We start from the raw sequence: 26031 nt of genomic DNA, 5'->3' as shown, positions 1-26031 counted from the left end.
CTGCTACAAGAAGATTTCACACCTCAGTCCTGCTCTCTGCTTTTTGTCTTCCCTGTACCCCAGTGCACTCCTTTTCCCCTCTCCAGCTCCCAGAGATGCTGTCTCTGGGACAGGACTTGTTTGCTGGGGCTTTTGTTACTGTTTGTGTCTTACATCATTCAAAGACCTCCAAAGGGACCTGGTCCCCTCGTGCTGTGTGGTAGAAAAGAGATCTCCCGGTTAAAGAAGTGAGGGTCTGTGTGTAAGAGCAGAGATACGGATGGTGGAGGAGAGGGAAGCCAGTGTGTTTTACAAGCCCACTCCAAGCAGCAGCCACCGCAGCAGAAGGGCCCCTCTCACCCGCAGCATCTTCAGAGGCACAAACCATGAAATGCTGATGAAAAAAACCCAACAGGTATGGATGGTATAAACTGTCATTATACCAGAAGGCTCACGGCTTGAGGTCTCCACCGCTGCTGATACCCCAGGGCACTAGATAAAACCCTTCCTTTTCACCGAGTTCCCATTTCCCAGAGCCGAGTGTATGAACAGGTGACCAAAACGTTTGGTGCTTTCATTTACTCATTTCCCAGGGGTGGGGAGTAGAAACAGAGCTGTTGTGCAACCAGGAGGGAAATAATCATGAACTCTCTAAATACGTGTCCTCCAACTGCCAAAATATGTTTTGAAGCTGAGTGGGGAACGTACACAAGCTGTGATTGCAACACAGCCACCACTGTAGATATTATATAAAGAGAATCAGACTGAATATTTTCTGTGAGAGTTTTAGCCTTTGCAAATGAGCTGGGCACAGGGATAACACGTGCCTGAGTTGTCAGGAGGAAAATCATACAACAGTTTGGGTTGGAAGGGACCTTTAAAGGCCACCTAGTCCAACCCCCCTGCAGTCAGCAGGGACATCTTCAGCAGGCTTCTCAGAGCCCCACACAACCTCACCTCGCATGTTTCCAGGGATGAGGCATCCACCACCTCCCTGGGCAACCTGTGCCAGTGCTTCACCACCCTCATCATAATTTTCTTCCTTATATCTAGTCTAAATCTACCCTCTTTTAGTTTAAAACCATTATCCCTTGTCCTATCTCAACAGACCCCGCTAAAAAGTTTGTCGCCATCTTTCTTATAGGCCCCCTTTTAAGAACCGAACGGCTGCAGTAAGCCTTCCCCGGAGTCTTCTCTTCTGCAGGCTGAACAACCCAGTCTGGTTTCCAGAGGGAGGAGTGACAACCACCCGCCCCAGCGTGGAGGGAGGGCAGGGGTGAGCACGCTTGCTGAGCCAGGCTGCTAGAGATAGTAAACATGAGGAACTACAACCGCCTGGCCAGTAGCCCTCGGCCCTCTGCGGCCACCTCTGTCCCCAGGGGACGGAGTTTGAGCTGCTCAGCTGTTCCTGATGGTCCACAGCAATGATGACATATGAGGGTGTAACCGCGGTTTCTATAGAGACATTTATTGGAAGGGTATAAAAATAGAGTGCAAATTTCAGTAAGATGTATTTAAACACGTTGTAGGAAAACAGTCCCACGCATTGGTGGGAGAGGAGCTGAGAAGGTTGGCAGCGTGTCCAGATTCCCTGATGCACCCAGATCCACCGAGCAAAGCAGCGCCTCAATCCCCAGAGATGGGTTATGACCCTTCTTTCTGCAAACCTTTCTGTCCCTCTGCTGCACGCTGCTCTGCTTGACAAGAACTCTCACCAGTGCAGGCACTATTTCATCAACCAGCCGTTGGAAATGCAACTTGGGACAGGGCTCAGTGCAGACACCCGCAGAGTCCAGGTGAAATATCTTCTGCATCGGAGAGGAGCCCTCGGCCGATGTTCACTGGAAAGGCAGAGCCTGTTCCTCCTCTTCCTGGTATGCTGATAATGGTAGTAAATATGTGCAGTATCACATCAGTTAGGTTAATACTGAGTAATGTGTAAAAGAGCATCTTAGATCTTTAGCAGTCCTCCTGCTGAAGTTGTTTCCATTCGAAAGTCCCATCCAAAGTCAGATCAAAATTATCCTTTTCCTGCTCTCGGGAGAGTTCCAAAAACACCTGAAATGGGCAAGACAAAGCTCTGATTATTTCTCTGACTTTCACTAGACACTGTGATGCTCCTTTACAGGAGGCACCACTCTGCAACCCCTAGGAGAGGTATGTGAAGTAGCTTTATGTGGGGAGCACAAACACAGTAGCTGAGACTCCTGTGCTCTGTGGTATAACCTGCTGAGAGGCACCAGCTGCCCATAGGTATATCCGTAGAGTACGTCTTACCCACCAATGGTTTGACATAAACATTCCTCATCTTTGCCACCAGCCTTGTACGAGCAGTAATAACCTGCTGCTTCAGGAGCAACCACAGAGGCTGGGCATGGCCATCTACCAAGGGTGTCCATCCCTTGGACATGCTGTGTGCCTATCTCGGGTGAGTGGAGTCAGGCAGCAACATTTTGCCTAGGCTTGTTCCTACCATGGTAAATCCCAGCAGTGAAAGACAAAAAAAAAAAAAACCAAAACAAAACAAAAAAAAAAAAAAACAAAAAAAAACCAAACCATTTTTCACCACTTTCCCAGTAGAGGACCCCTCACCCACCACCCCCAGGCAGTTTTTTGGTGGAACAGCCTTCTGCCACTGCACTGGCCCAGGTCTCGCTGTGGCTTTTGCTCCTGCTCATGCCTTTACAGCATGTCTAGCCTTGAAATCACCTGCCTGAGCCAGAGTATTCAAAGAGAAGCTGTACTCCTCAAGGTTGAAGTTTCGTTTGGCTGTGGAGAAATGGAAAGAAAGTCAAAAATTAGCAGTCTGTGTTCTGCCTTTTCAAAAAGTCATCTCGTTTTGCTCTTACCTTCTTCTAGCTTGGAGAAAGTCTGAGACAGGGGCAGTGCATCTTCCATTGGGATCTTGTAGACTAGCAAAGAAGGGAACCTGGTGGGGGGGAAGAAAAAAAAAAAGAAGAAAAGGTGATTCTTGCTCTGTATTGAGGTTCTGGGATCAAAACTGTATGTCACGCTATGAGCTGGATGTATGGATGTTTTGCTGCAGGGATCACAGCAGGGTTGGATGTGGCGACATTATCAAATCAGATCCCCATACAGGGACCCAGCTGTTCATCGCTCTGCAGCTGAGATCCTGTGTCTGGCCATCACACTGGGTACATTTTAGGGATGAGGTAGTGTTGAAATCACCATTCATCTCAAATTGTATAGTTACCGCTCCTGACGAGCTGCACTTGGGAAAATCCTCAAAATCTCAGTATGGAGAAGATCAGTGTGCTCTGGATCCTTGACCTTAATTTCCAGAAGATAGCCTTTGCCAAACTTGTTCTTCAGATACTGAATGGAGCCAATGCATCTGCAGGGGAGGGAGGGAGAAGAAAAAAAAGATGTCAGTGTGAAACCATTGGTGTCCCACCATCTGCTCCTTCCCAAATTACACTGCTGGTGAAATAATGGGGAGCACTTCATAAGTGATGGGCTCAGGTAGGTCTGAGGAGAAGTCCCTGCATGAAGCCCCAGCCGTGCTGCTGCCCACCGTAGCTGCCCGGACACCATGATGGCCACGCGGTCACACACCGCCTCCGCCTCCTCCATGTAGTGCGTCGTCAGGATGGCTCCCGTCTCCTTGGTACTCAGGGCGGCACGAATCATCTTCCTGCAGACCAGAGCAGGGGGAAAAAAAGCTAACACTCCCTAGGAATACCAGACGCTTTTTCCTATATCTTCGTCCCTCCAAATGCCTCTCCCCTAAAACAAGTGTAAAAACTTTACATACAGCAACTTTAGACTGATGTGCACATGGTACTACTTTGAAATAATGACAAAAAGAAATATTTTTGACTTGAATCCATTTATGGATCCTTCCAAATCCCATAAATGACTATCCTAAAGTCTGCAACAAGGATGAATTCACAGGTTAAAGGGTTTTTTCTCTCTCCTTGCTCACTCTTTAGCTAGAAAGAGCTAGGAAAATGGAGTTTTCAATAAAACCGTTGGTAGGTGATGAGCAGCACTAACCGCAGATGGGGCAAAACACTCTTTTCCTAACTGTAGGCATCTGCTCTTGGCTTCCAACCCCTTTATGACTGTGGTGGCACAGTGTCTGAGGTCCTACTCACCAAATGCAGTGCTGCCCGTTGGGGTCCATGCCGGTTGATGGCTCATCCAGGAGCAGGACGGTGGGGTTGCCCAGCATGCACACTGCGAAGCACAGCTGCAGCAGGGAAAGGGGTTTCAGTTAAATCTTTTGCAGTCCCCGGCACTCTGTCTACAAAGAGCTGCGGACAGTGTCGCTTCATTTATGGGAATCATGGTTCTGACTGAACCTTGGAAAAGGCTAATTTCCATCACCCCACTATGGGAGACAAAACAATATTCTCCTGGGTAGGTCAGAGCACAGGTAGGTCCCTTTGTTCACAGAGAGGATTTTTCATTTGCACTATGAGTATCGCAGTGCTCATTATAGGTAAAACAAAACACACCTTTCTGGTTATCCCAGCAGATAATTTTCTGGGTTTCTTTTTTAAATAGTCGTGAAGCTGCAGAGCATTCACTATTCTGTGGAGAAAGGGAACAAACAAACAAAAAGAACATTTTCATTATTCCCAACTCAGTACTCTCATCAAGGATTCCCAAAATTATAAGAAAAAGGAACTTTCTTCACCTTGCTCTGGACTCCTGCTTGTTTTCATTAAACATTTATTGTGTTATTAAAAAGTAAGTGAATATTTGAAGCAAAGTGTACTGAATAAGCCACAAGCTCTTTTCTAAACCCATCATTAGTGTCACAAGCATTATGAATCTATTGCACCTGCCAGTGTCAGCTGAGCAGGCAGTACTTAAGCACCCTTTCTTGTAGTGCCAAACTGTAACATCAGAGATTTTAGATATGCTTCCTGAAGATAACATACTTAAAAGGACATTAGTGGTAAATTTATCCCCATGAAATGCACTTAGGCAAATTGGAGATTTTCTTAACCCACTCACTTGATCACGGCATTTAGCACAAAATCCCTTTTGCAGTTCCATTTGCTGAGTTTCTTTCAAGGTTGCCTCTGGCTCACTGTGAAGTTTGACTTTCTGGTCCCCTCCCCATACCCTAGGACTAGGGGATAAAACACTGACCAACACCTGGAAACACCCTCCATCCGTACCGGTTGATTGCAGCATCCGTATCCTCCTTGCACACCCCTTTCACGGCTGCGTAGACTCGCAGGTGCTCGTGCACGGTGAGGTCCGGCCAGAGCGGGTCCTCCTGCGGGCAGTACCCCAGGAAGGCGGGCGTGTGGTCTTGGAGGTGGGAGGTTGCTCCGTCTCCCCTCTTCATCAGCACCTGCACAACCAGGCTGATTGTTTTGCTCTCTCATAGCCTTGCCCAGATAGAAGGGTATGGTTCAGAGGAAGACTATGGGCTTCATTGGGATATAGGTGAGGAAACCCAAAGAGCAAGGGAGTGATTTTGCAACCCTCATTTACACGGTTTCGAAATATGAACATGGCCAATTAGGGTAGATGCAACTGTCAAAATTAGAAGTAGCTCACAGTATTTTTTTATTAATACATTATTTAATTTAATAGCACAATGAATTCAGTTAAAACCTTGATCACTAATAATGCTTTGAAAAGAATTATAGCTTATCCTCTGTGCAAGGTTTGCACTTGCACTTTTATCATGGATCTATCCCTTTTCTCCAGATGCCTCCTACCTGCCCAGCAGTCAGCGTCGTCTCTCCAGTAATCATTTTGATAGCCGTGCTTTTACCAGCTCCATTGGGCCCTAGAAGTCCTAATACTTCTCCTGGAATCAATACATACAATTTCTTAGTAATACTTCCCATTCAACAAATATATCAGGCACAGTCCCACAAAAGAAAAAAATATAAAAGGGAGTATGGTAATATCAAAGATCATATAAAAGTAAACAGTATAAATATATGCTCTGAGCGCCCATAATATTTCAAATTTAACTGATGCTGCGAGTCTGGGTATTGCTTCCAGGTCTCTCTGAAGCCACTGCTGAAGTTGATCCTGGAGAGAAGGGGCTACATTATTTTAGATATCGGAGAGTCAAAGGTAACTAAAGGGTACATCCACGTCATGTTGTTCATTAACACATCAACCACAGACCCAACATGCCTTAAACCCAGAGCAAATAGATTTGACCTTTACGTCCTTGCTCACATAACTGAGAATCTGCAGAAAATTAACTCTCTGGGTATGATCAGGGGTCCAAAACAGGTCTAGGAAAACAGTCCCAGTTCTCACCTTTTTTAACACAGAAGGAAACATTTTTAGTGGCCATTTTCTTCTTCTTAAAAACTGAACCAGCTTGCTTTATTTTATATTCTTTGCACAGATTGCTGACAATTATGACTGATTTCTGAAATCAAGGGGGAAGAAGAAAGATTAGTCTATTATATTGGATAGCATTAATTCCTCAGTAATATTTTTCCATTAAAAAAAGGCAGAAAACCTTATGAAGATCTTTGAATTTGTTTTATAGTTCACTGAGAATACGAGGTACAACAGGACACTTTATTGTCCACGTTCCACTTAACAGGTTTCTTGTCTATCCTGAGGGGACTCACACTGGACGTTTGGGAGTTTGATTTTCCCCGTGAGAATAATACAGCAGAGCACTGACCTGCACTTACTGATTCCCAGGGGTTTGGTTTTTACCAGTGGGCTTCTTACTTGCATAAAATAAACCAAGAAAGACAACACTTAGTCGTACCTCCTCCTGACTCGGAGCAGCTATGGCATTTCTCACTGCTGCTCTTTCGGCTTTAACATCTTCATCTTCCTCTTCAAGCTCCTCGGGGTGCTGGTGGCTGCTTTCTCTTCTTGGGGAAATCCTACAAACCCATCAGATTTGTTTTAGCATTTTTTTCTTTACCCTTGTTCTCCACCAGTGCATTTTGGATAGACCAAGAGTGAATATCCCTCTGGTTCAATGTGTCTTGTGGTTTATTATTTAATTATTGTATTTATAATCTTTCTGTGTTGTACGAAGAACCAAGGTGGTACATCCAAACAGCACAAGCAACACAGTCTGGAGGTACTAACAAGCTTGAGAGCTGTTTTATATTATAATAGTGTTGTAGTATTTAGGGGGCTATTTTAGTTATAAAAAATCACCAGTATTAAAAAAAAAAAAATTAAAAATAAGGACACAAAGGCAATGATATGTCATTAAAATGTCTTCAAGGAAAAGCAGTGAGGTAGGAGTTTAGATCTTGCGTGTGCCTGTGGTGCATGTGTGTTTATACAAACCTAAATATTGGGTCCTTTCTCAGAACTGCTCTTCCATGTTTTATCTCCAAATATCGAAGAAGAAAAATGAAACCCACAGAATGGATATAAGGCTGAAAAAAAGAGGTTGCCACATTAACAGCCTTGCCTTCCATCCTATTACGGCTGAAACTGAGAAGATGGTGGCAGTGTTATAAAATATTTGGGGGAAAAAACACAGTATGAGAAAATAAAGTCCATTAACATCTAAACTCAGGGTAATCCTGAAGGCTGTGAACTCTACTATCACTTACTAATACTGCAGAAAATACCAATTATAGAAGAAAAAAACAATTCATAAAATAACAGGGCAGCAATAAGTGATCTGGGCTTATTTCATTTTCCCTTCCCCATTTCAAAGGGGTAAGATTATTTTTGCCGGGGGGGGTAATCTGTCATATGAGATCCTCCTCCTGCATGAAATGAGCTCATGGTTCTTGCCTGCTTCCTCATAACTGAGGATGGGGTTTAGGAGACACACATTCCTAAATAAAAGTAATCTTAAATATTTTCTTACTGCAAAGACAGCTATTAGTACATCATTCCCTGGAGTCACACCAAACATGTCAGCATCTTCTATAAAAATCTATAAGAATAATAATAAAAAAAATAAACAAAAAAGAAACCCAGAATGAAGACCTGTAATTCTTTAGTATAAAGCTGGTCAATTTTGGAAGGGTTAAGAGCAAACAACAAATACTTTGAAAATGTACAAAAGCTTCTTATTTACCCAAAATAGTCACCATACAGACGAACAAATACTGATGTTTGACTTTGGGCATCCCAGTCCTATGCCAGAAAATGTCACAGCACTCAGTACATGTATCAGACTCTCTTTCTGCGAGTAATGGCTTGTCACAGGAAAACATCTGGTGTCCTCTCCTTTGGGGTCCCAGTGGAGAAGAGGTGGAGGTGAGTGGGACAGGACAGAGGAGGAGTCTCTTCTATTTAGACTTCACTCCTCAGCAATTTATGGCTCATAAATGGTCTTGCACATAGCTGAAGGGTTTTGTTAAATTCTTAGTTGACTTTTCATGACCACCCTCAGGTGACAGGGAGTAATGTGCCCTGTGAGTATTCTTAATTCTCACTCTATTTCTATGCAAAGTCAGACGCCTAAGTTCAAATTTTCTTGTATGATTGTTCAAGTCAAGTTTCTAAATTCTGCATGGAAAGAATTAAAAAGGCTTACCTAATCTACAGTCACAGCTCAGCTGCATGAGAAGTAGCCCCTAACCTAATGAAAATTTAGATCTGATCTGAAACAGTCCTCTAATGCATTCTGGACATTTGGAAAATCCCACCCATAAGAGGAAAATAATGAGTCTTCCCAGAACGCAGTGTGTGGTTACCAACAGCCTTTGCTCAGAAGGATGCATAGTTTTATGGCAGGGTGCCTCTCCTCACCCAGTGCCACCACTTACCTGCTGGCAGTTGGTGGTTAGACCCAGCAGTGGGTACACAGGAATCAAGAGAGAGACAACGTAGAGGGAGACTGTTTCATCGGTTAAGAAATCCATGACTCTGCTGATGATATAAGAAACAAAGCATACCTAAAAACAAAACAAGAGGGTAACTTAGCTGATGGGAAGGGTTACGCTCTTCACTGGTCTTAAAAATTGTATGGGTCTACCTTTTAAATTCCCTGTTGAATTTCTAAAGATGGGCAAGAAATATAAAGATGAGAAATGGTGAGGGTTCAGGAGGTCCTCAGCTATTTCTGCTTGATGGTAGGCTGCTGGTTTGGGTCAGCCAGGAAAACTTCTTCCCAGACAAAAGGCTGCTTTGGGCAGAAGAATGAAACATGGGATCCCATCCTGTTCTTTCCCATCCCAGTTTACACCAAAGAACCCGTCTCCTTCCAGATCAGGCTCAGGCTATCTGCATCTAACCTGATGGCTCATATCTCAACACCTTGGATCTCTTGGATGTGAGGTGCTGAACAGAGCAATAAATAACTTTTTTGCCTCCATTCCTGCACCAGCTCAGGGCGGATCCAAGCATTTCCCTGTGCCACAGTAGGACTGTGAGTACAGAACATGGTGACACAAATTTAATATAGAATTGTCTGCTATAAAACACATGCCCGTATTTATGTCCTACATTTATACTTGGCCTTTTGACCTCTAGGTCATTCTTAAGATCTCAGAATACATTTCTGTAAATCCTACAGAACATTATCTAGCCATATGCTTACCACTATCAGGATAAAAGACCAAAAATCACAGTTCCAGCCTTTGCGAAAGCCGAAGGAGATCAAGTAGATGAAGAGAACGATAGAAATTCCATAGCCAAAAGTACCCACGATCTACAGAAAAAAAGGGCTTTCATTGGAGAAAATGGAGCGATCTAAACAACCAGAAACCTACATATAGCAATGTCGTTCAGTTTAAACCATGATACTTTACGATCAGGGCATTCAGAAATTACCACAATTTTACTCCTAAGTATAAGGGAGTGTATTAAGGCAAGATTTATTGCCTTTTATTTCCAGCTGGGGAAATCCAAATGATAAGAAGTGAAACAAGGAGAAGTTCAGTAAGCATCTGGGGACCCAGAGGAGTGCCAGCACCATCTGCACCCACGGTGTCTCAGCTACACCTACAGTGCTCAAAATATTACCCCAATCCCTCCCTAGCGAACCAGCAATCACCAGAATGGGATGTACCAGCAAGAAGAGGCTGTCGATGTTCCCAGAAATCTTGTTGCTCATCACGAACTGAAGCCCGAACATTGAGAAGAGAAGGAGCCAGCACAGCGGGATGTCCACCAGCGCCTGGCCGCACCAGTACGCCGAGGGAAGGAGCCCCGAGATCCGCAGCTGGGCACGAGCTCCCACCTGGGAAGGCACAATGCAAAGGGCAGTTTATTGTTGGTGCCTGGCTGGCCAACTACATCCATGGGAATGGCTCCAGGAAATAAAAAGCTAACAAAAAGCTGTTACGACTGCGATGCTGGGGTAAAATTCCATCTCTTTTTGTCTTTTAGTGTTTTGTGCTGGCTGCAAAGTTGGTCATGGCAATACAGGGAAAAACACCTCAAGCTGCCCATCATATTCAAATGTCCTTGTGGCAATGCAGTTGTAATCCCTTCTGCCCACCCCAAATCTGCTCCATTTCAAGGAATTTACCTTGTAATCCTGCATGTAGCCCATTGCAAAGTGAGGAGGAAAACCAGGGAATAACAGCAGCATATAAACCAGGTAAAAAGAAACAAAATAATCCCAGAATCGTGGATTATCTATCTGAAAACAGAAGAACAAAGCATTTGTAGGAAACATCTGCAATGTAATGGCTAGATGCCAAAGTTCATTTTACTGCATTTCTCATGAAGTACAGGGCAGCATGAACACAAAGCAGGATTTGAAATCAAATATTGGCAGGAGGAAAGTTTTCCCCAAACTATAGCCCTGCAAAGGGCTTGCCAGTGGTGAGGAGAGATGGGTGGTGCAGGTCCCACTCCTCCATCCCAGACTTGTGGTGAGCTATCTCTTCTGTCAATTGCTGGGCCACAGCTTGAATAATGTGATGTAGAGAATAAGGAACCTCCTGAAAAAACCCTCCCAGCCATCCTCTCCATTCAGCAGCCCTCAAGACCCACAAGGGAAAAATTAGCTTCAGCTTTCCTGAAGTCAAACGTGATGGTTCCAGAGCCACCACCGAGGAAGGTGGGTTTACAGGTACAGACAGCCCCACATGTCTTCCCATTAAACTCTGATGACTTACTGAGACCTTAAGCAGATTTGAGAACTATTTTCTGGCACCTTCTGGCTGCCAGGCTGTGACACTTACAGAGAAGAATGGATGACTCCAGATCCGAATGTGCACAGTGGAATTGAGGGCTTTCAGCAGAGCGTTGCTAATGACGTTCACAAGCACGGGGAAGCAGTTGATGGCCTCCACGTGGCATAACACAGTAAACCTGTAGCTCTTCAAAGAGCAAGAAAACAAGATGAAAACTCTTGGCTTTTCTCATCTGCAGGGAAGCAGTAGGAAAAAAACATACCAGGAGAATCCAGGCCTGAAATAATTCATTTTGCCTATGTTTTATTTGCTAAAAACCAAATTACTAGGTATTGGAAGCCTGTATAGCTGTGCTATAAAAATGAAAATCTTGGGATGGAGGAGAAGAGAGATAACATCTCTCCTAGTATGTAGTCCACTGGTTAAAAACACTTCCAGATCTTTGTAGCTGTGGGCCCTGATAGGACTATCCCACAGGTAGAGCTGATGGAGACATTTTGTTTAATTACTCAAATGTTAGGAAGAAACAGGAGGAAGAGAACAAAAATCCTCACCTGGCCTTTGCAAGACACTTTTATAGCCCCATTGTGTTTTAGCTCTTCCGTGATATTTTCCTCGCTTGTTATTTCCACTGTGAGATCTTGGCTCTCGAGCGTGTGGATGAAGTCTTCGATGCCTGTGCCTGGTGTGAAAGCCAAAAGCAGAGAAATCATAATACTGAACAACAAGAGAGTTTTTCATGTTTTTTTTTTTGAAAACCCATGACCACCAAACAAAAATGGATAAAGTCTAATAACCAAGGATATCAGACAGCACGTATGCGGTGGACCATTGCACATTCATTTCTGTGAAGTTAATGCATTTCAGTCTCATTGACTGAATCTTGCATTATCATTTTTTTCTGCCTTTGCTGAGTTGCTACAAAATGTATTTTCCCTGCTGATGGTCTGATGAAGCCAACAATATCATACTCTGGCAAAATAAGATAAAATAGCATCTAGTCATAGGAATGTTGGAGGTAAATTTCTGGAAGTAGACCATTAATTTGACTCATCATTAGTCAGCTCTTACTGGAGTATGGTTTGAGGATCCCACACTGAAAATGCAGAAATTGTTTGGGTAGAGAACTGGATTTGGGGCAAGGAAAGAACTGGGATCCTTCTAATCCATTCTGCTACGATATCCCTTTTCACATCATTGCATCAGGATCTCATCAGCTGCTGAAGCCAAAGTAGGCTTCATTCACAACCCCTTAAAAATTACGATTTCCCTGCTCTTCTGTCACCAAAACCTTTGTCATCACTTGGATCCCCTCCATCCTACAAATGTCTCCTCTTTCCACTTATTTTCCTTTGCAACAGCAAGAAACCCCAGAATAGGGAAGGATGAGGAAAGGCTCGTTCCCCTCACCCGTGTTGTTGTGGACCAGGAGGCTGGTTGTCTCTGAGAGACCCCTCTTCCCCAGGGGCAAGAAGTACCGTGCGGATGAGAGCTCCCAAGCACTCACACTCTGCCAGGCAGCAACCAGGGAGAGTTGCAAAACCAGAGGAAGCAGAAAAACCACATAGAGCAGCAAACTATTAAGAAAGAAATGAATAAACACTCTGAAATCAGATATTCAGCAGAATGCATCTGCATGTTGGGAATGGTATAGTATATTCAGGTAGCCCAACGCTCTTTCTGTTAAAATTTTTTGGCAATTTTATTTTCAGAAGTCTCAAACCTTGATCATTCACAGTAGCCCTCTAAAATTTAGCAGTGAGGGGACCTCAGATCTGGAGTGCTCAACTTTTTAGGGCAAAGAAACGCCTTTCAGACTTCCTTTAGATATAAGTTTTACATAAATCAGCATCTCCCTTCTGTTTCTTGTGCCCCACCAGGAAATGTCAGCTTGAAGACCAATGGGGCCAAATGAGTTCAGATACTGGAAACATGAGAGAAGTTTAAAAAAATTTAAAGAGGAAGTCTGAAAGTAGTATTTTTCCCTGCTCTCTCTGCACACACTAGTTTATTTTAAAACTTCCTCCTCCATATAAAATAAGTGTTTCAAAATGATTCTTTTCTTCAGAAAGAAAACTCGTTTCCCTTGCGTAAATCACTCAGGATAGAAATGAAAATGCACAAATGGGAGATTTTATATTGCTGGCACTGGAGTGCAGATTACCAAGATCATTCATAGCCAAGACCTGATATCAATTAATCCGAACACTCATTGAAACAGGGGTGTGAAAATTGTCCCCCCTGCTGTGACTACCTCCAGTTCCAGATCTGCAAGAGAGAATCCCTTTGGCACTTACATTGACCGCAGGTTTTTCACCGAACTCTTAAGCTTTAAGAAATGCACCCATGCCATGGTAGAGACCTGCTGCCTCCAGAGAGCCAAGCCATCGACTGCTGCCTTCCTGGTGTCCGAGAGCAGCAGGGAGTCCGGCTCCATCTCATCGGGGCACCGTGGTCCTGCTTCTGCCCATTCCTCCCCAAGGACATGGTCATCTGCAGAGAGTTTTCCACATGCATATGTATGTCTGAGACCAGCTTCTACGTTGTAATGTGTGAAAAATTAAGAGCCACCTCGTAATCAGTTGTGGGAGGCATGCCCAGGGTTATTGCAAAGTAGCCGTTCTCTTCAGCTACGGCGTGTATATTTGCAGCCACGATTGTACCTTCTTGATCCACTGTGGTTTCCTCCTCCAGTCTCAGGAAAACATCCTCCAGAGTTGTCATGCTAACTCCATAATTGATAATTCCCTGGTCGGAGCAGCTGTCGAGGCCACTGAAGAGATCTGCAGGACAGAGATAATACAAGTCCCTTCAAAGTTTCAAACATAAAGAAAATATCTCCTGACCAGACTTTGGTTCAGCTGAGTCAATCTGACTGGAGCATATCCAGTCACAGGGAAAATGATAAAGCAGCGAGCTGCCAGGATGTAAAGGGTCTGGAGGAACACAAAACTGCCAGATCCATAGGTCATTGAAGATGTTTTTCTGTTTAGCACCAGCATTTCAGACCGTGCATCGTCTGAGGCAGTAGCACTATGAGACTGTCAGACTGAATGTGACGGACACGGCGAGTGACGGTCTGCCTGCTGCCACTGCAGGTATGGAGCGGTACCGGTTGTATGGAGCGTTCTCTTGTCACTATCTTCTTTTTTAGTAGAAAGAAAAATAAACTCTCAATAACACATGTAGCCCGGTTTAGCCTGTTAGGTTTTTCGTTACAAACAGTAGAAAAGCATTTGTTGTACATTTTTATCTTAAATGTATGGATCCTAAAATTGTGAGGGGGAAACCAAAATACAACAGTTCTAAAGTCCTTGTGTGACTCCTGTAGGAAGTCTCCCCCCTCACTTACCTTCCCCCACGTTTGTGATTATTTTTTCTCTATGGACAATTCTCAAGTATTTAAATATATATTACCTGGGAATTTATTCACGTTTTCTAGTGGCAGTTTATATCTCAGCTCATATTGACTGTGTCCTGAGAATATGACGTTGGGGATGTACCGTTTAACCAGACGTGTTATGTTCTCTAAGTCACAAGACTCACTGACATGTATCCTGTTTAGTGGAAAAAACCCAAATAGTTAGTTTTGTAAAAAACACTAAACCCAAACCAAAACTAAACCACAAAACCCCTATTGTATTTGCTATGCCACATAAAAACAAAGCTCCAGCATGCTTCATTCATTCCTTACTCTGGTGTAAAAGTGCTGCTTCAGTTAATTTAACTGAATACTAATTCATTTTCCCTTTTTGACAGCATCTGCTCTATGGTTTCCCTCTTACAGTCATTCTGGTGGCTTTTTGTACATCCATGTTCCCAGATACCAGTTGTTGGGACTGAAGTAGATACCTTAAATGATAGCCAATCCCCCATTTTTTCTTCAAGAACAGAGATGAACCAACACACTTCAGCCTCCCATGTGAGATAAAAGCCTTGCGATCTAAAGAAAGAAAAAGCCAAAGGAATTTAAACTGTAGAGCAGTGGTTCAAAACTTTTTTTTGCAACTGAACCTCACATAGACTTTCTTCTTCAGGATTATTCTGCAGAGGTGCTACAGGTTGAGCCTGTGCTTACCTGCAAGGATATCGGCCTCGTCCATGAACTGGGTACTGAACAGGATCACCCGTCCAGCTCTGTGCTCCTTGAGGAGGCTCCACACTTGGTGTCTGGAAACAGGATCCAGCCCAGCTGTTGGCTCGTCCAGGAACAAAACCTGCAGAAAGGATGAAATCAGACGTTATTTGTCACCAGAGCGTTGCATGTCTTTTGAGTTTGGTGTTCCCCTGAAATCCTCAGATCCTGAAGGCAGGAGACCCAGGCAACCGTTTATGCAAGGACAACTATTCTGGGAGCTGTGCAGGGGTCAGGGAACTATCTATCTGCTTTAAGACTAGACTAGCAAGATGGGTTATGAATTTAACAAAATGAAATGATTAAATTTATTCATTTTAAGAATTATGAGCTCTTTGAAGAGGTCTGAAATCATGCATGAACTTGTAGCCAAGTACACGCATAAGGTTTTAGTTGTGTTGGACCTGAATGTTCCCTATATTGCAGAGCCATGCCTGCTGCTTTACCTGGGGGTTTCCAAGCATGGCTATTCCGATGGATAACTTCCGTTTTTGCCCACCACTCAGTTTCTCAGCTTGGGTGTCTTGAACGTTACTGATATCCAGCAGCTCCAAAATGTTTTGCACCTAAAACAGCACAAGGATGTCCATTCCCAGCACCAGTCATCCTTCCATCGTTTATTAGCCATGAAGGAGAAATGGCTGGAACTGAAGGTACAGTTTTAAGGGCATGTACCGTGGTCTAGCTCCTACCCACACCACCACTGGCAGGAGCAGCCACCGCAAGGGCTGCTACATCCCCTCATCTCCTTGGGCTGAGCAGAAGAATCACTGTGGTTGTACCAAGCTCACAAGCTTGCCCACAAACCTGGTCAGTGCTGGACACCAGCTTCGATTTTCAGCAAACACAGCCGGGTGGACCCTTTGAGCTTCCCAGTGCAAAAGGAGCCTTTAGTGAAATGTGGGGGTTGCCTACAGCCTCATGTTTCTGCACAGTGATGTGTTTCAGGGGAACACACGCTTACCTCTTGCTCTACTTCTTTGGACTTGATGCCCTTGATTTCTGCAAAAGTTTTCAAGTTTTCTTTTACTGTTAAGACTTCAAACTGTAAGTTGAATTGTGGGCAAATACCAATCATCTCTCTAATCTCTTCCCTATCTCCTATTTCAGAGAGCTTGCAGTCGTATATGCTTGCAGAGCCTGTTAACGGGAGTAAACGCAATGAGGTGGAACAAACTGGTTTTTACAGCTTTTGAATTGAGCCCACCCCATCTCACCATTTTCCATCCTACCTTCAGAAGACAAAGTAAGTCCACTGAGCACGTTTAACAGCGTTGTCTTTCCGGCCCCACTGTGGCCAAGTAAAGCAGTGATCTGACCCTCGTAAATATTTAAAGATAAACCTAGAATGAAAACAACATCAAGTTTGGGAAGAAATGAGGTTTGGTTTGCCTCCACTCATTGTCGAAGGCAGTACAAGTCAAGAAGAATTAAGTAGCAATAGTCAGTCAGAAGTGCATTAGCAAATTGGGGTAAAGTTCTGCCAACCCTGAACTGAAGGCATAAGAAGCTGCTCTGTATTTAGCAGAACAGACAGAAATACAATAATAGAACAACAAAAAAAATCTTTCTTATCTTTACTCTTATGAAAAATAGAAAAATCAATAAAAACTGAACAAAATAGTGATCAGTTGCATCAATAAATATTTTACATAAACTTTCAAGCAATGCAAGTGTTTCATTTCTTTGGCTGACTGAACTGTTTGCACCACTGTTTTTCCTCATCTTTAACAGGAATCAGTATCACAGCTTTCATACCTCTTAAAGCTTCTGTCTTCTTGTCTTTCTTTTTATAAGCTTTTTTAACATTGTTGAGTCTAAAAGGAAGGTAAGGAGGATATTATTTCAGGATTCCTGTAGATAATTTCCCTGGTGCCCTTTTTTCATTCTTATGGGTCTTAATTTAAAATGACAGAAGTGGCATGAAAACTAAGAGGTACCTGGAAGCGATCCCGAGATTCAGTAGGGTTTGGCATGCTCAGTACACAGGCGTGAAAATCACTACCTGGCATGCAATATCAGAGCACCAAGTCTTGCAAAAGCAAGGTCAAGCCCATTGCAACAGATGACTCTCTTACAATGGGCTGCCCTCTGTGTTCTCCTTGTTGACCCTAATGGACATTTAACAAAGTCCACAGCAAAATCCCCTGTTTTCTAAAAATCTGAATTTATCCAAATTCCACCATTAGTGACCAGCCTGAATTATTATTTATCTCATCTGCATCTTATCTCTAATTTTTCTCTGTGAAACAAAGTGCTTTGCAAGAGCCTCATGAACATGAAAACTGCCTGGATAAGTCAAAAAAAAGCTGACAGCAGAAGCGGTGGTCTGTGGTAACATTCAACCCAAGCTACCCAACCCAGAAAACATGAACAGCAATTCCTTCTCTCTTAACCTGATGGCCTCCTTCCCCATGAATTCGGGGGGCACCGGCTCTATGTCATCATTGAAGAGCTCCTCAGGGCTTGGTGCAGCTCTGGGCATCTCCCTGGTGGAACCTCTCCTGCTCCTCACCCAGTATGAGGGCTTCAGGCAGAAAAAAGGGGGGTCTGGGATGCCGTATTTGCCTGACAGGAAAGCAAAGAAGATGAGCTGTCATTAACCAAAGCCACAACCCAGACATCATCCTAGAGTAAACATTTAGGAGGTTCTTATAAGTATTTGGCTGCCTCAGAACTGGTACTTTGTCCAGCTAAAAAAAGAGGTTTGGAGCTGGGGTGGATGAGACAGGAAGATTGGCTTCGGGACTATATCTAATGAATTCAATATTTTACTTAATGAATTAAAGTATTATTTGTACCTAAAACAGCACATCCCCCACACATTATTACACTATTTTCTCATAAAGAGTTCAACAGCAGTAGAATTAGAAAGAAAAAAGCATTGAACACTTTGCTGTCTTTAATTTGGGAATTACCAATGTGTGTCTGGGGTAGAAAAGTTACTCAGGTATAATATATTTTTTTACTCTAAAATCTATTTTGGTTGACTCAGAGAATGGAGCAGCCCATCATTTCCTTGAGGAGCTATTACACTCAGTCCATATAAATCGAAAGTATAAAAGAAGAAAGTATGATCATAAGCACCTATCATACCTACCTGGCAGAACTTTGTCAAAATACATGGCTAACAGCATGTACAAGACTGAGTCAAAGACCAGCATAATGTAAGTCGAAAATAAAAAGTATGATTCCTCCATAAGGTTAGAAAAAGAGAAACCCATTCCATATTTTTCTAAATGGAAAACCTGAAATAAAGGACAAAGAAGAATAATTTTCAGGCTGGAAAACTAGGCACATGCCATCAAACCATGGATGCAACTGACTTTGTTAACCCAGAAATCATCTGCAGTACTGACCAATTTTTCTTCCCTTCTTTTGAGTGAGGAAGGGAAATAAATTTACTCCACACAGAGATCTTATGTTTTCATTCAAAATTGTCCAGAACTATCCAGAAGCACAAGAAAAGATCAGAGTTTTATAGAAAATCATTCAAGAAACATGGCATTGGCACCCATGACATGACAGAGTCACGACAAAGGCGGTATAATTTCACATAGTGATTGATTTAACCATATGGTAAATCAGCAGTAAACTCAGTTTCTTTTTCTGCTGGTGCAGAAATCTCCTCTCCCAGGCAGATTTTTTTTATATATCAGGAAATCAAATATTAAATAACTGGAGCTAGAAAGCATCGCTCAGAGCTATGGAGATATGATTGATGGAAAAGTGGAAAACTGCACAGAATTATCCAAAGCAGGGATGGAGGAAGGATGGCCACAGCAGAAAACTCAAATTGTTTTTGCACAGTTTCTGTTGCCAGGAAGAATTGCTGCAGCAGGAGAGGAATGACTGGGTGGCGAAGAGCTGATGTCCCCGAGTCAACTCTTGTCTGCCTGGGGTCCAGCCCGGGCGGATAATGGTGCTGTTGTGTGCAGTGATGGGCTCGCTGGGGCTTCCTCGGGTTCGTGTGGTGCAGAAGTGCACAATTGCAGATTATTTGTGATGAGGGCCGTGGTTTTCTTTGCATTCACTAGCTCTTTAAATGAGGGAAAGGGATGAGGGCGTTGGAGCCCCTCTTTGCTGCCCAACAGCCGCTCAGCTTGCATGGAGGTTTCAAAACAGGACGTGGGTATGAACGAAAAGTACCTGAAGATCTTACAGGTGTGGAAAAGCTGATCTTTTGAAATACAGACTATGATTTCCTATGCCTTTCTCTATCAGTGAAGCACAGCAGGCTCTTTTATTATCACAATCTGTGACAAAATGTGCTCTGTGCCCCCCTGAGAGGACCCAGACCAGCAAGCTACTGGGAAGGTTCAGCTGCAGAGATGATGCCCCATACCTTTGCAATGCCAGCATTAAACGCAAAAGGACAGAATAGACCAAGAAACCACTTCAATGGTTCTGGAAGGTTTTCTATCAGCACTGCGAGGCTCAGACATCCGAAGAGAAAGGTGATGAGGAACCCCATGGAGCCGGCAAGTTTGGAGGTCCTTAAGAGGGAGCAGAGCATGAAAACCAGGTGGATCTGTAAGAACAGAAGTTTCCTTCAATCACTGAAGGAAATAACTATCCTTAACAGTAGCACTTCCATTTGCCAGGCAAACAGATACCTGATGAGCTGAGTCCCTGTAATAAAATACACTAAAGTCCTTTTTAGTGGCTTGATCTGAGTTTCAAATCAGGTCTTTTGTAGCCAACCTACTGCCTGTCAGACCTTCAGGCTGTAATTCAAGTGACGGCTGCTGAGTCAGAGAATCCACACAGCTATTTCAATTAGCACAACCATACAAAAGATACAGTCCTCAACACTGTGAAAAAGGTTCTGGAGTAATGTTTAGGCTCACAACATTGTAATAAATCACATGGTGAGAAAATTTGGCTTAAAAACCTGACTTACACATGCTAGGCCGTACAGGAAAAACAGCAGTAAGACTGCAGGGAAGCTGCTGAGATAGAAAGCATCCTGCACCACGAGAGCTGTCAGCAGGCAGGAGAGGATGATCACGTAAACAGTGTAGAGCAGACTCCAGGAGAGCCTGAAGATGGAAAGGTGGCATTACACTTTCTTTTAATTAAGAACTGTCGTTACAACTTCATCTGCATGGCAGAACCATTTTAAATTATAAAATTAAGTATTGCCCAGGGTCAACTCATTCATACTCTATGAAGAACAGATAGCATGACCCACCTTAGGAGGAAATATCCAAGCAAGAAGGCTATGCTGCTGCCATGCTCAACCCTTCTGGTTTGTCCTTAGAGTACCGGAGAAAACTTATTAACTCATTTAACTTATTAACTCATTGTGCAAATACCCAAGAGTATACCAATTTTTGGCAAACAGATACTTTAGCTAAAAAGAACTCACCAAAATGCAATATCCTGCAGCCCCATTGTCTTCATCAATACTTTGAGCTTCTTCTTTTCTTTTACAACATTCATCGATAAGAAATACATGAACGGAGAGAAACACATCACGATAGTAATCATGAAATAACTGTACTCCAGTGTAATGGAGAAAATGACACTCCGGGACTTCATACGGACACCAGCAATTGATTTCATTTGCTCCCAAACAGAATGATTTGTCACCACCTAAAGGAATTCAAGGTCAACATCTCAGTATTTAGGGGTTTTTTTTCTACAGTGAGATGTATTTATAAAAGGAAGTTTCTGATTCATCAGCCCTAGATTTTCTTTTTAATGTCGCTTTATAGAAAACATCAAGTAATGCAGTAAATCCCTACGGGGAAGGACTCATCTGACTCACTTGTGTGTCTGCACCTCAGCGACAATCCCCTCCCTTGTCTATTGAGAGGGATAAATCCTTCAGGTCACCCAGAGCTCCCAAGGTCCACTTTCTCTCCCCAGGTGTGAAAGCAGCCTGGACAGCTGGAGGTGCACAGCCAGGTGGAATGACCCCTACCCTCTTACACTTCTGAGGAACAATTTGGAAAGGAAGGATGAGAAATGACAGACATGCCTACTTTGAAACCAAGTCATCTAGCAGATATGCATACCAACCCAGTCTCCTGCAAGAATTGCCTTTTCCTTGGAATCTGAGAAACGCTCTAAATCAAATAGTGATATTACACTTGGGCTTTAAGAAAAATTGCCATTTTGAAGAGGAAAAAAGGCTTCAAAATTAAATGGAAAGGCATCATTTTCTGCAGGAACTGCAAATTGCATTCAAGTTCTCACTGTTGTTGCCAGTAATACTCAGACAGCTGAGTATTTTAAGATATTTGTTTTTCTGGAGAATTTTCTGAGCCCATCTCTTGCTACTGTCACAGAACAATTTGTCTTTCCTGTGCCAAGTTTAAAAGTTTTTAAAATAAAAGGACACCTACATCAGTTCATTTACCTCTATAATAGCAGCATCGATGCTGGACTGCAGGGACAGGAAGCCTTTGTACCAATACCTTGGGCTGTAACAGTACCGCGATGAGAAATTGTAACAGTTATCTGCAAGGATGAAAGGTTAAGGGCATCACAGGTAAGAGCAGTGAAACATAACTGGTTTTCACTACAAAAGCTGATGATAAGCATGCATCTGCACTATGGGAAACTCTTCAATTGACAGTGGCCCACTGACAAAGAACAATTAATGCATTATTAAATTATTTAACATATATAGATTATTCCAACAAAGTGATGCCTATCCATGCCATGCAATCACTCACCCACAAATTCTCATTTTGTATTACCTATGTATCCAAAGTTGTCATTTGGAATAACCACATTCCCAGTAGGAAACCTGAGGTGATAGGAGAAGTTGTCCTTAAATACAACTCCTATAATTTCATTATTCGAAATCCAGGCTTCCTCCAGGGTTCTCTCATTTTCTAGTGCCTCTAGCTTTATACCTGTAGTTTGTAAGAAAAATATTGCGATGAGCTTCTGTAGGTCTGGAATTGTGTGCACAGGCACTGGGTATAATTCTGCGTTTTTAGCATTGCAACTCCTCCTTTCCAGTTGTCCTCACTGGGCAGGGTGGCACTTTTAAATATTTCATGCTTTACCAACTGGGAAAAAATGAACCTCAAAAGAATGAACCAACGTCTCTTAATAGTATTATTCTATAATGGCAGAGCTTTACAGCTCAGAAGCATGCACTGACCTCACTAGGAATTTAAGTACTAGTGAAGAAAAATTTGTGAGAATGGAGGATTTCAGCTGCATTTTCTCTACTGACCAAAGATACTGGAAAACCACTAAACCACAATATGCAATAGGTTAAATAATGACAAAGCTAAATATTTAGAAGGCAAAACATACCTGTCATTATAGAGTTCAAGGCCACTTGGTTCATTATTTGCCTTGTGGTCACGGTGATGGGTGTAAAAGCGATGGTGACCCCAGTGGCATCGTAGGCAGGATCATCCAGCTGCCCGAGGTAGCTGTAAGGCACTTCAGGGTAGCGGATGTTCATCATGAATGTGCACACGATGAACATCAGCGGCAGAAAGAGCAGAGACAGCATCCACTCCTAGGTAAGGGGGAGAGCAGAGAAGAGAATTTATTAATGTTACAGCATAAGAGCATATTCTCTGTGGGATTAAAATATAAACAAGAGGCACTTGGTCACACCAGTTTCTTAGATGTTGACTAACTAACAAGGTCTTTGCATTGTGCAAGTCACCTCAGTAAATTTCTCTGCTCAAAGAGCCCATCTGTGCTCTCATACATCACCTAAGAGACAAAAATATTATCAGTTTAAACAGTAAAGTCTTGTAAAGTGTTCATTCCCAGCCAGGGCTTCTGAAATATACTTTAATATTCAACTTTACAAAATGAAATTGAGGTATAGGGGCAGGCAGGGATTGGCCACTCTTCAGAAGCTGGTTTCTCACTTTTTTTTTTTAGCTTACCTGAAAACTCTGCATTTTCATCCTCCACTTAATAAGTACATTTTTCCACAGAAGAATTTTAGTTTGCTGGAAAACACTCATATTTCTCTGAAGTGTCTTCATCTTTATACCTACAAACAATTTTTTTTTTAAAAAAAATTACTTTCAAATACAACAAAAAGTAGAACAGCAGTAACTGCTTTTATTCGCACAGTCCTTGCACATGTGCACAGCAATACCTTCTTTCCCTTTCTACTGCAAGAGAGAGAGCTGAAGCAACTCAGACCTCCTGTGCTGAGCAGAAGCCAGCCCTGCAGTACAGCTTCCAGCAGCGAGGGACCAAGAGACCTCGTTGTCCTCAATGTACTCCCAATCCTTGCAGCTCAGCAGTAAGAGTTATTTATGAGATAAAAAAGGGAAGATCAGACTACATGACCTAATTGGCTTGGGTGGCTTTAACATCCAAGAAATAACGACAACAATATGGTCGATTAAAATCATCAAAATCTTTTTGCTTGTAATTTTAATGTGCTATAGGCTTCACACCAAGATGTGTTGAGCAACTCCTGGCTGCGGTGTGAGCTGAGCTCATACGGAAAGCAGTGTTGATTGAAGGCAATTCAGAGCTATGAGAGAACAAATTCTTGGAAATGCATTTGGAGAGCTGTCATTGTCAGGGATATTAATGGGAAACGAGAGAGACAGCCACGAGCATGCATTGGTGTGTTCCTCCAAAAGACGTGGCAGCATCCTTAAAAAAGATGTCGTCAAAGCAAAACAAGGATTTGCTGCCTGGATTAATGCTGGTGGCGGAAACTTAAAGAAGCAGGCATAAAGCGAGCCATCAGAGTAACTTTGGCAGAGGAGATATGTCCATATTAACATCAGTAAAATAATAATTAATAACTCCAATGAGCAAAAGGACTAAGTATCCAAATACAAAAGGGTTACGTTCAGATGGCCAAACTGCCCTGCTGTCACATATGTAACTAAAATATGCCTTCAGACAAGATCTTGATCTTCTCTAAATGTGAAGTCTCAGGTAGAAGTATCAGAGCGTTTATAGACCTAATCCGTTCAAACCTTCCTGTCATACAGAAAAAGGATTTATGTTGTCTTGTTCCCTTTGGGGAATGATGCCTCACAGTGCTGACAGGCAAGACAGAGCTTATCTTCCTCCAAATATTTATATTCAGCCCGCAGGAGAGGCACATCTCCGCTGTAACGAGGTAGCAGGCACCAAAATGCTGGAAAAGCAGCTGCAAGAAATGGTCTTCCCCAGGTACCAGCTGCAAACACACGTACTGGCATGGCACGTTGGGAGGATGGGGCAGGGACATTGGCTCAGCAGCAGAAATCCGCTATTTTGCCATCACTCTCTGAATAGATTTTTCTCTTACAGATGATCTCACTAAATTCAGTGTATAAAAATTTGAATTTATCCCATGCTAATGATCTCTAGAAACAGGGGAAGTACACCTCTGCCATTAACTGAGCAGAGTTAACTGTTATTTTATGTCAAAGTAAGGTTTAAAAGACTCTGCTGCCTTTAAATAGTCACTAAGCTTAATATCAAGCTTAACTCAGCCTGTTAGAAAGATGCCCAGTGTCCCACCTACACCTATTCTCATCTGGTATTATTGTGTTATTCATAACCAGATGTTTTCATAACTTCTAAATAACAATTTTTGTTTGTTTTAAGAAGGACGTTTAAGCCTTACCTTAACGGGAAGGTTTGAAAGGAATCCAGAGCTTGTCCTTTGCAGCGTGCCTGTAAAAGTGGAGATGCTGAGCCTCCCTGGGCTGGACTTACGGGTTGTCCCAGCGTTTCTCAGTGCTCCTATGTCCACGCACTTGTTTTTTCACTCAGGCACTTCTGCCAAAAGGCATTCCTCACACCACCACTTCGCTTTTCCCTGGCTTCCTCCTCCCTTCCTTCTTGGCAGATCTTCAGATTTATTTATGTTATAAAAAGCAAACAGAGCATATTGTTGTTGAGTTGCTGGAGCTGATTCTCTGAAAAGTTACTCAGGAAATTCTTGAGTCTTGGCCAAGAGAAGAAAAATGAGCCCAACAACAAACCACACAAAAATCCTTTCTTTGGCAAACTCCGTTACGTTTCTCAGTGCAACAAGAGAGGCTGAAGTCAACAGAAATATTACGGCACGCTGCTGAAGGCAGAGGAGCGAGCGGTGACTCTCACTTATCTCCAAATGGCAAAGGTTGTGTTTGCAAACTGTTTCAGTGCCACCAGCCCCGGTGTAGGAAGAGCAGTGAAGCACCACCTCCTGGGTAGGAACAGCTCTTCTGATTACAAAACGTATTGTAAACATTAAAACAAACTTCTCTTGACTAACTTTGTGCTTCTAAAGGGAATGGATTTGATTTCATGCCCAGGCTGACAGCGTGGCTGTGGAGCACACCTGCCCCTCCATCGCCCACCGCAGCATCCCCTGCCACAGCAAGGATGAGGAAGCGATGGTGAAAGGGAGAAGCAACCAGCTGGGACAGAGGCTGGGCTTGCAAATGTGGAGGAGCTAGATCTGCTTCCTTTTGCTCTGCCTAGTGAAAAAACCCCACCCCTAACATTTAAATAACATTCAGATGGTTTAGAGCTAGGCAAGAGTCCAGAGGTGTGATACGTCATGACGCAGAATGAAGTGAAGACCTGTCCCCAGTACATCTCCTGGGTGTACAAACCTTCTCCTCCCCTTTCAGCCCCTCCTTGCAAAAGGAAAAAAAAACCACCAACCCGCCAACTTTAGCAGAGAAGTTGATATGCCAGGTCCCAGTCAGCGAATCTCAAGCAAAGACACTTCCCCGCCCACCTCCTTGACAGAGGCATTGATGTTTGGAGATCCATATACAAAGCAGCTCTCTGGGTGTCTGGGGTGGCTGCTTTGGGGGCTTCTCCTGGCAGGAGCAGCCCATCACTGAGCCACAGCAGCCACCTGTTGGTATCTCCTTGCCTGCATCTCTGCCTGCATTGCCTACACACGCATCTGCGGCTGTGTAATCCACCTGCACCATC

At 43.2% G+C, this 26031-nt stretch overlaps 1 protein-coding gene across 7 annotated transcripts; it reads right to left on the bottom strand.

The window, feature by feature from the left end:
• Positions 1–1422: 1422 nt before the first annotated feature.
• Positions 1423–25425, bottom strand: LOC104638164 (ATP-binding cassette sub-family A member 10). 7 transcript variants are annotated; one of them, XM_075770350.1, is made up of 39 exons: positions 24722–25419; positions 23022–23131; positions 22429–22639; positions 21858–22016; positions 21515–21615; positions 20519–20745; positions 20051–20189; positions 19493–19678; positions 18248–18395; positions 17544–17715; positions 16906–16964; positions 16380–16490; positions 16112–16287; positions 15594–15713; positions 15091–15229; positions 14865–14955; positions 14430–14569; positions 13676–13795; positions 13310–13505; positions 12423–12589; positions 11567–11694; positions 11061–11198; positions 10400–10513; positions 9938–10108; positions 9467–9577; positions 8694–8822; positions 7787–7855; positions 7252–7343; positions 6713–6833; positions 6244–6358; positions 5685–5776; positions 5133–5311; positions 4461–4536; positions 4098–4192; positions 3515–3634; positions 3194–3334; positions 2829–2908; positions 2689–2748; positions 1423–2037 (listed from the first exon to the last, which is right to left on the bottom strand). In XM_075770350.1, the coding sequence occupies exons 2-39, from the start codon at positions 23121–23123 to the stop codon at positions 2000–2002; spliced, it is 4833 nt and encodes a 1610-aa protein (XP_075626465.1). In that variant the 5' UTR covers positions 23124–23131; positions 24722–25419; the 3' UTR covers positions 1423–1999. The 7 variants fall into 7 exon arrangements, with proteins under 7 accessions (XP_075626465.1, XP_010304201.2, XP_075626467.1 ...); XM_010305899.2 differs by having other exon boundaries at positions 2693–2748; XM_075770352.1 differs by lacking the exon at positions 15594–15713 and having other exon boundaries at positions 2693–2748; positions 24722–25420.
• Between the last annotated feature and the right edge of the window lie 606 nt (positions 25426–26031).

Source organism: Balearica regulorum, chromosome 18 (assembly GCF_011004875.1).
Source record: "Balearica regulorum gibbericeps isolate bBalReg1 chromosome 18, bBalReg1.pri, whole genome shotgun sequence".
Taxonomy (NCBI): domain Eukaryota; kingdom Metazoa; phylum Chordata; class Aves; order Gruiformes; family Gruidae; genus Balearica; species Balearica regulorum.
This window is presented reverse-complemented; position numbering and strand designations above follow the sequence as displayed.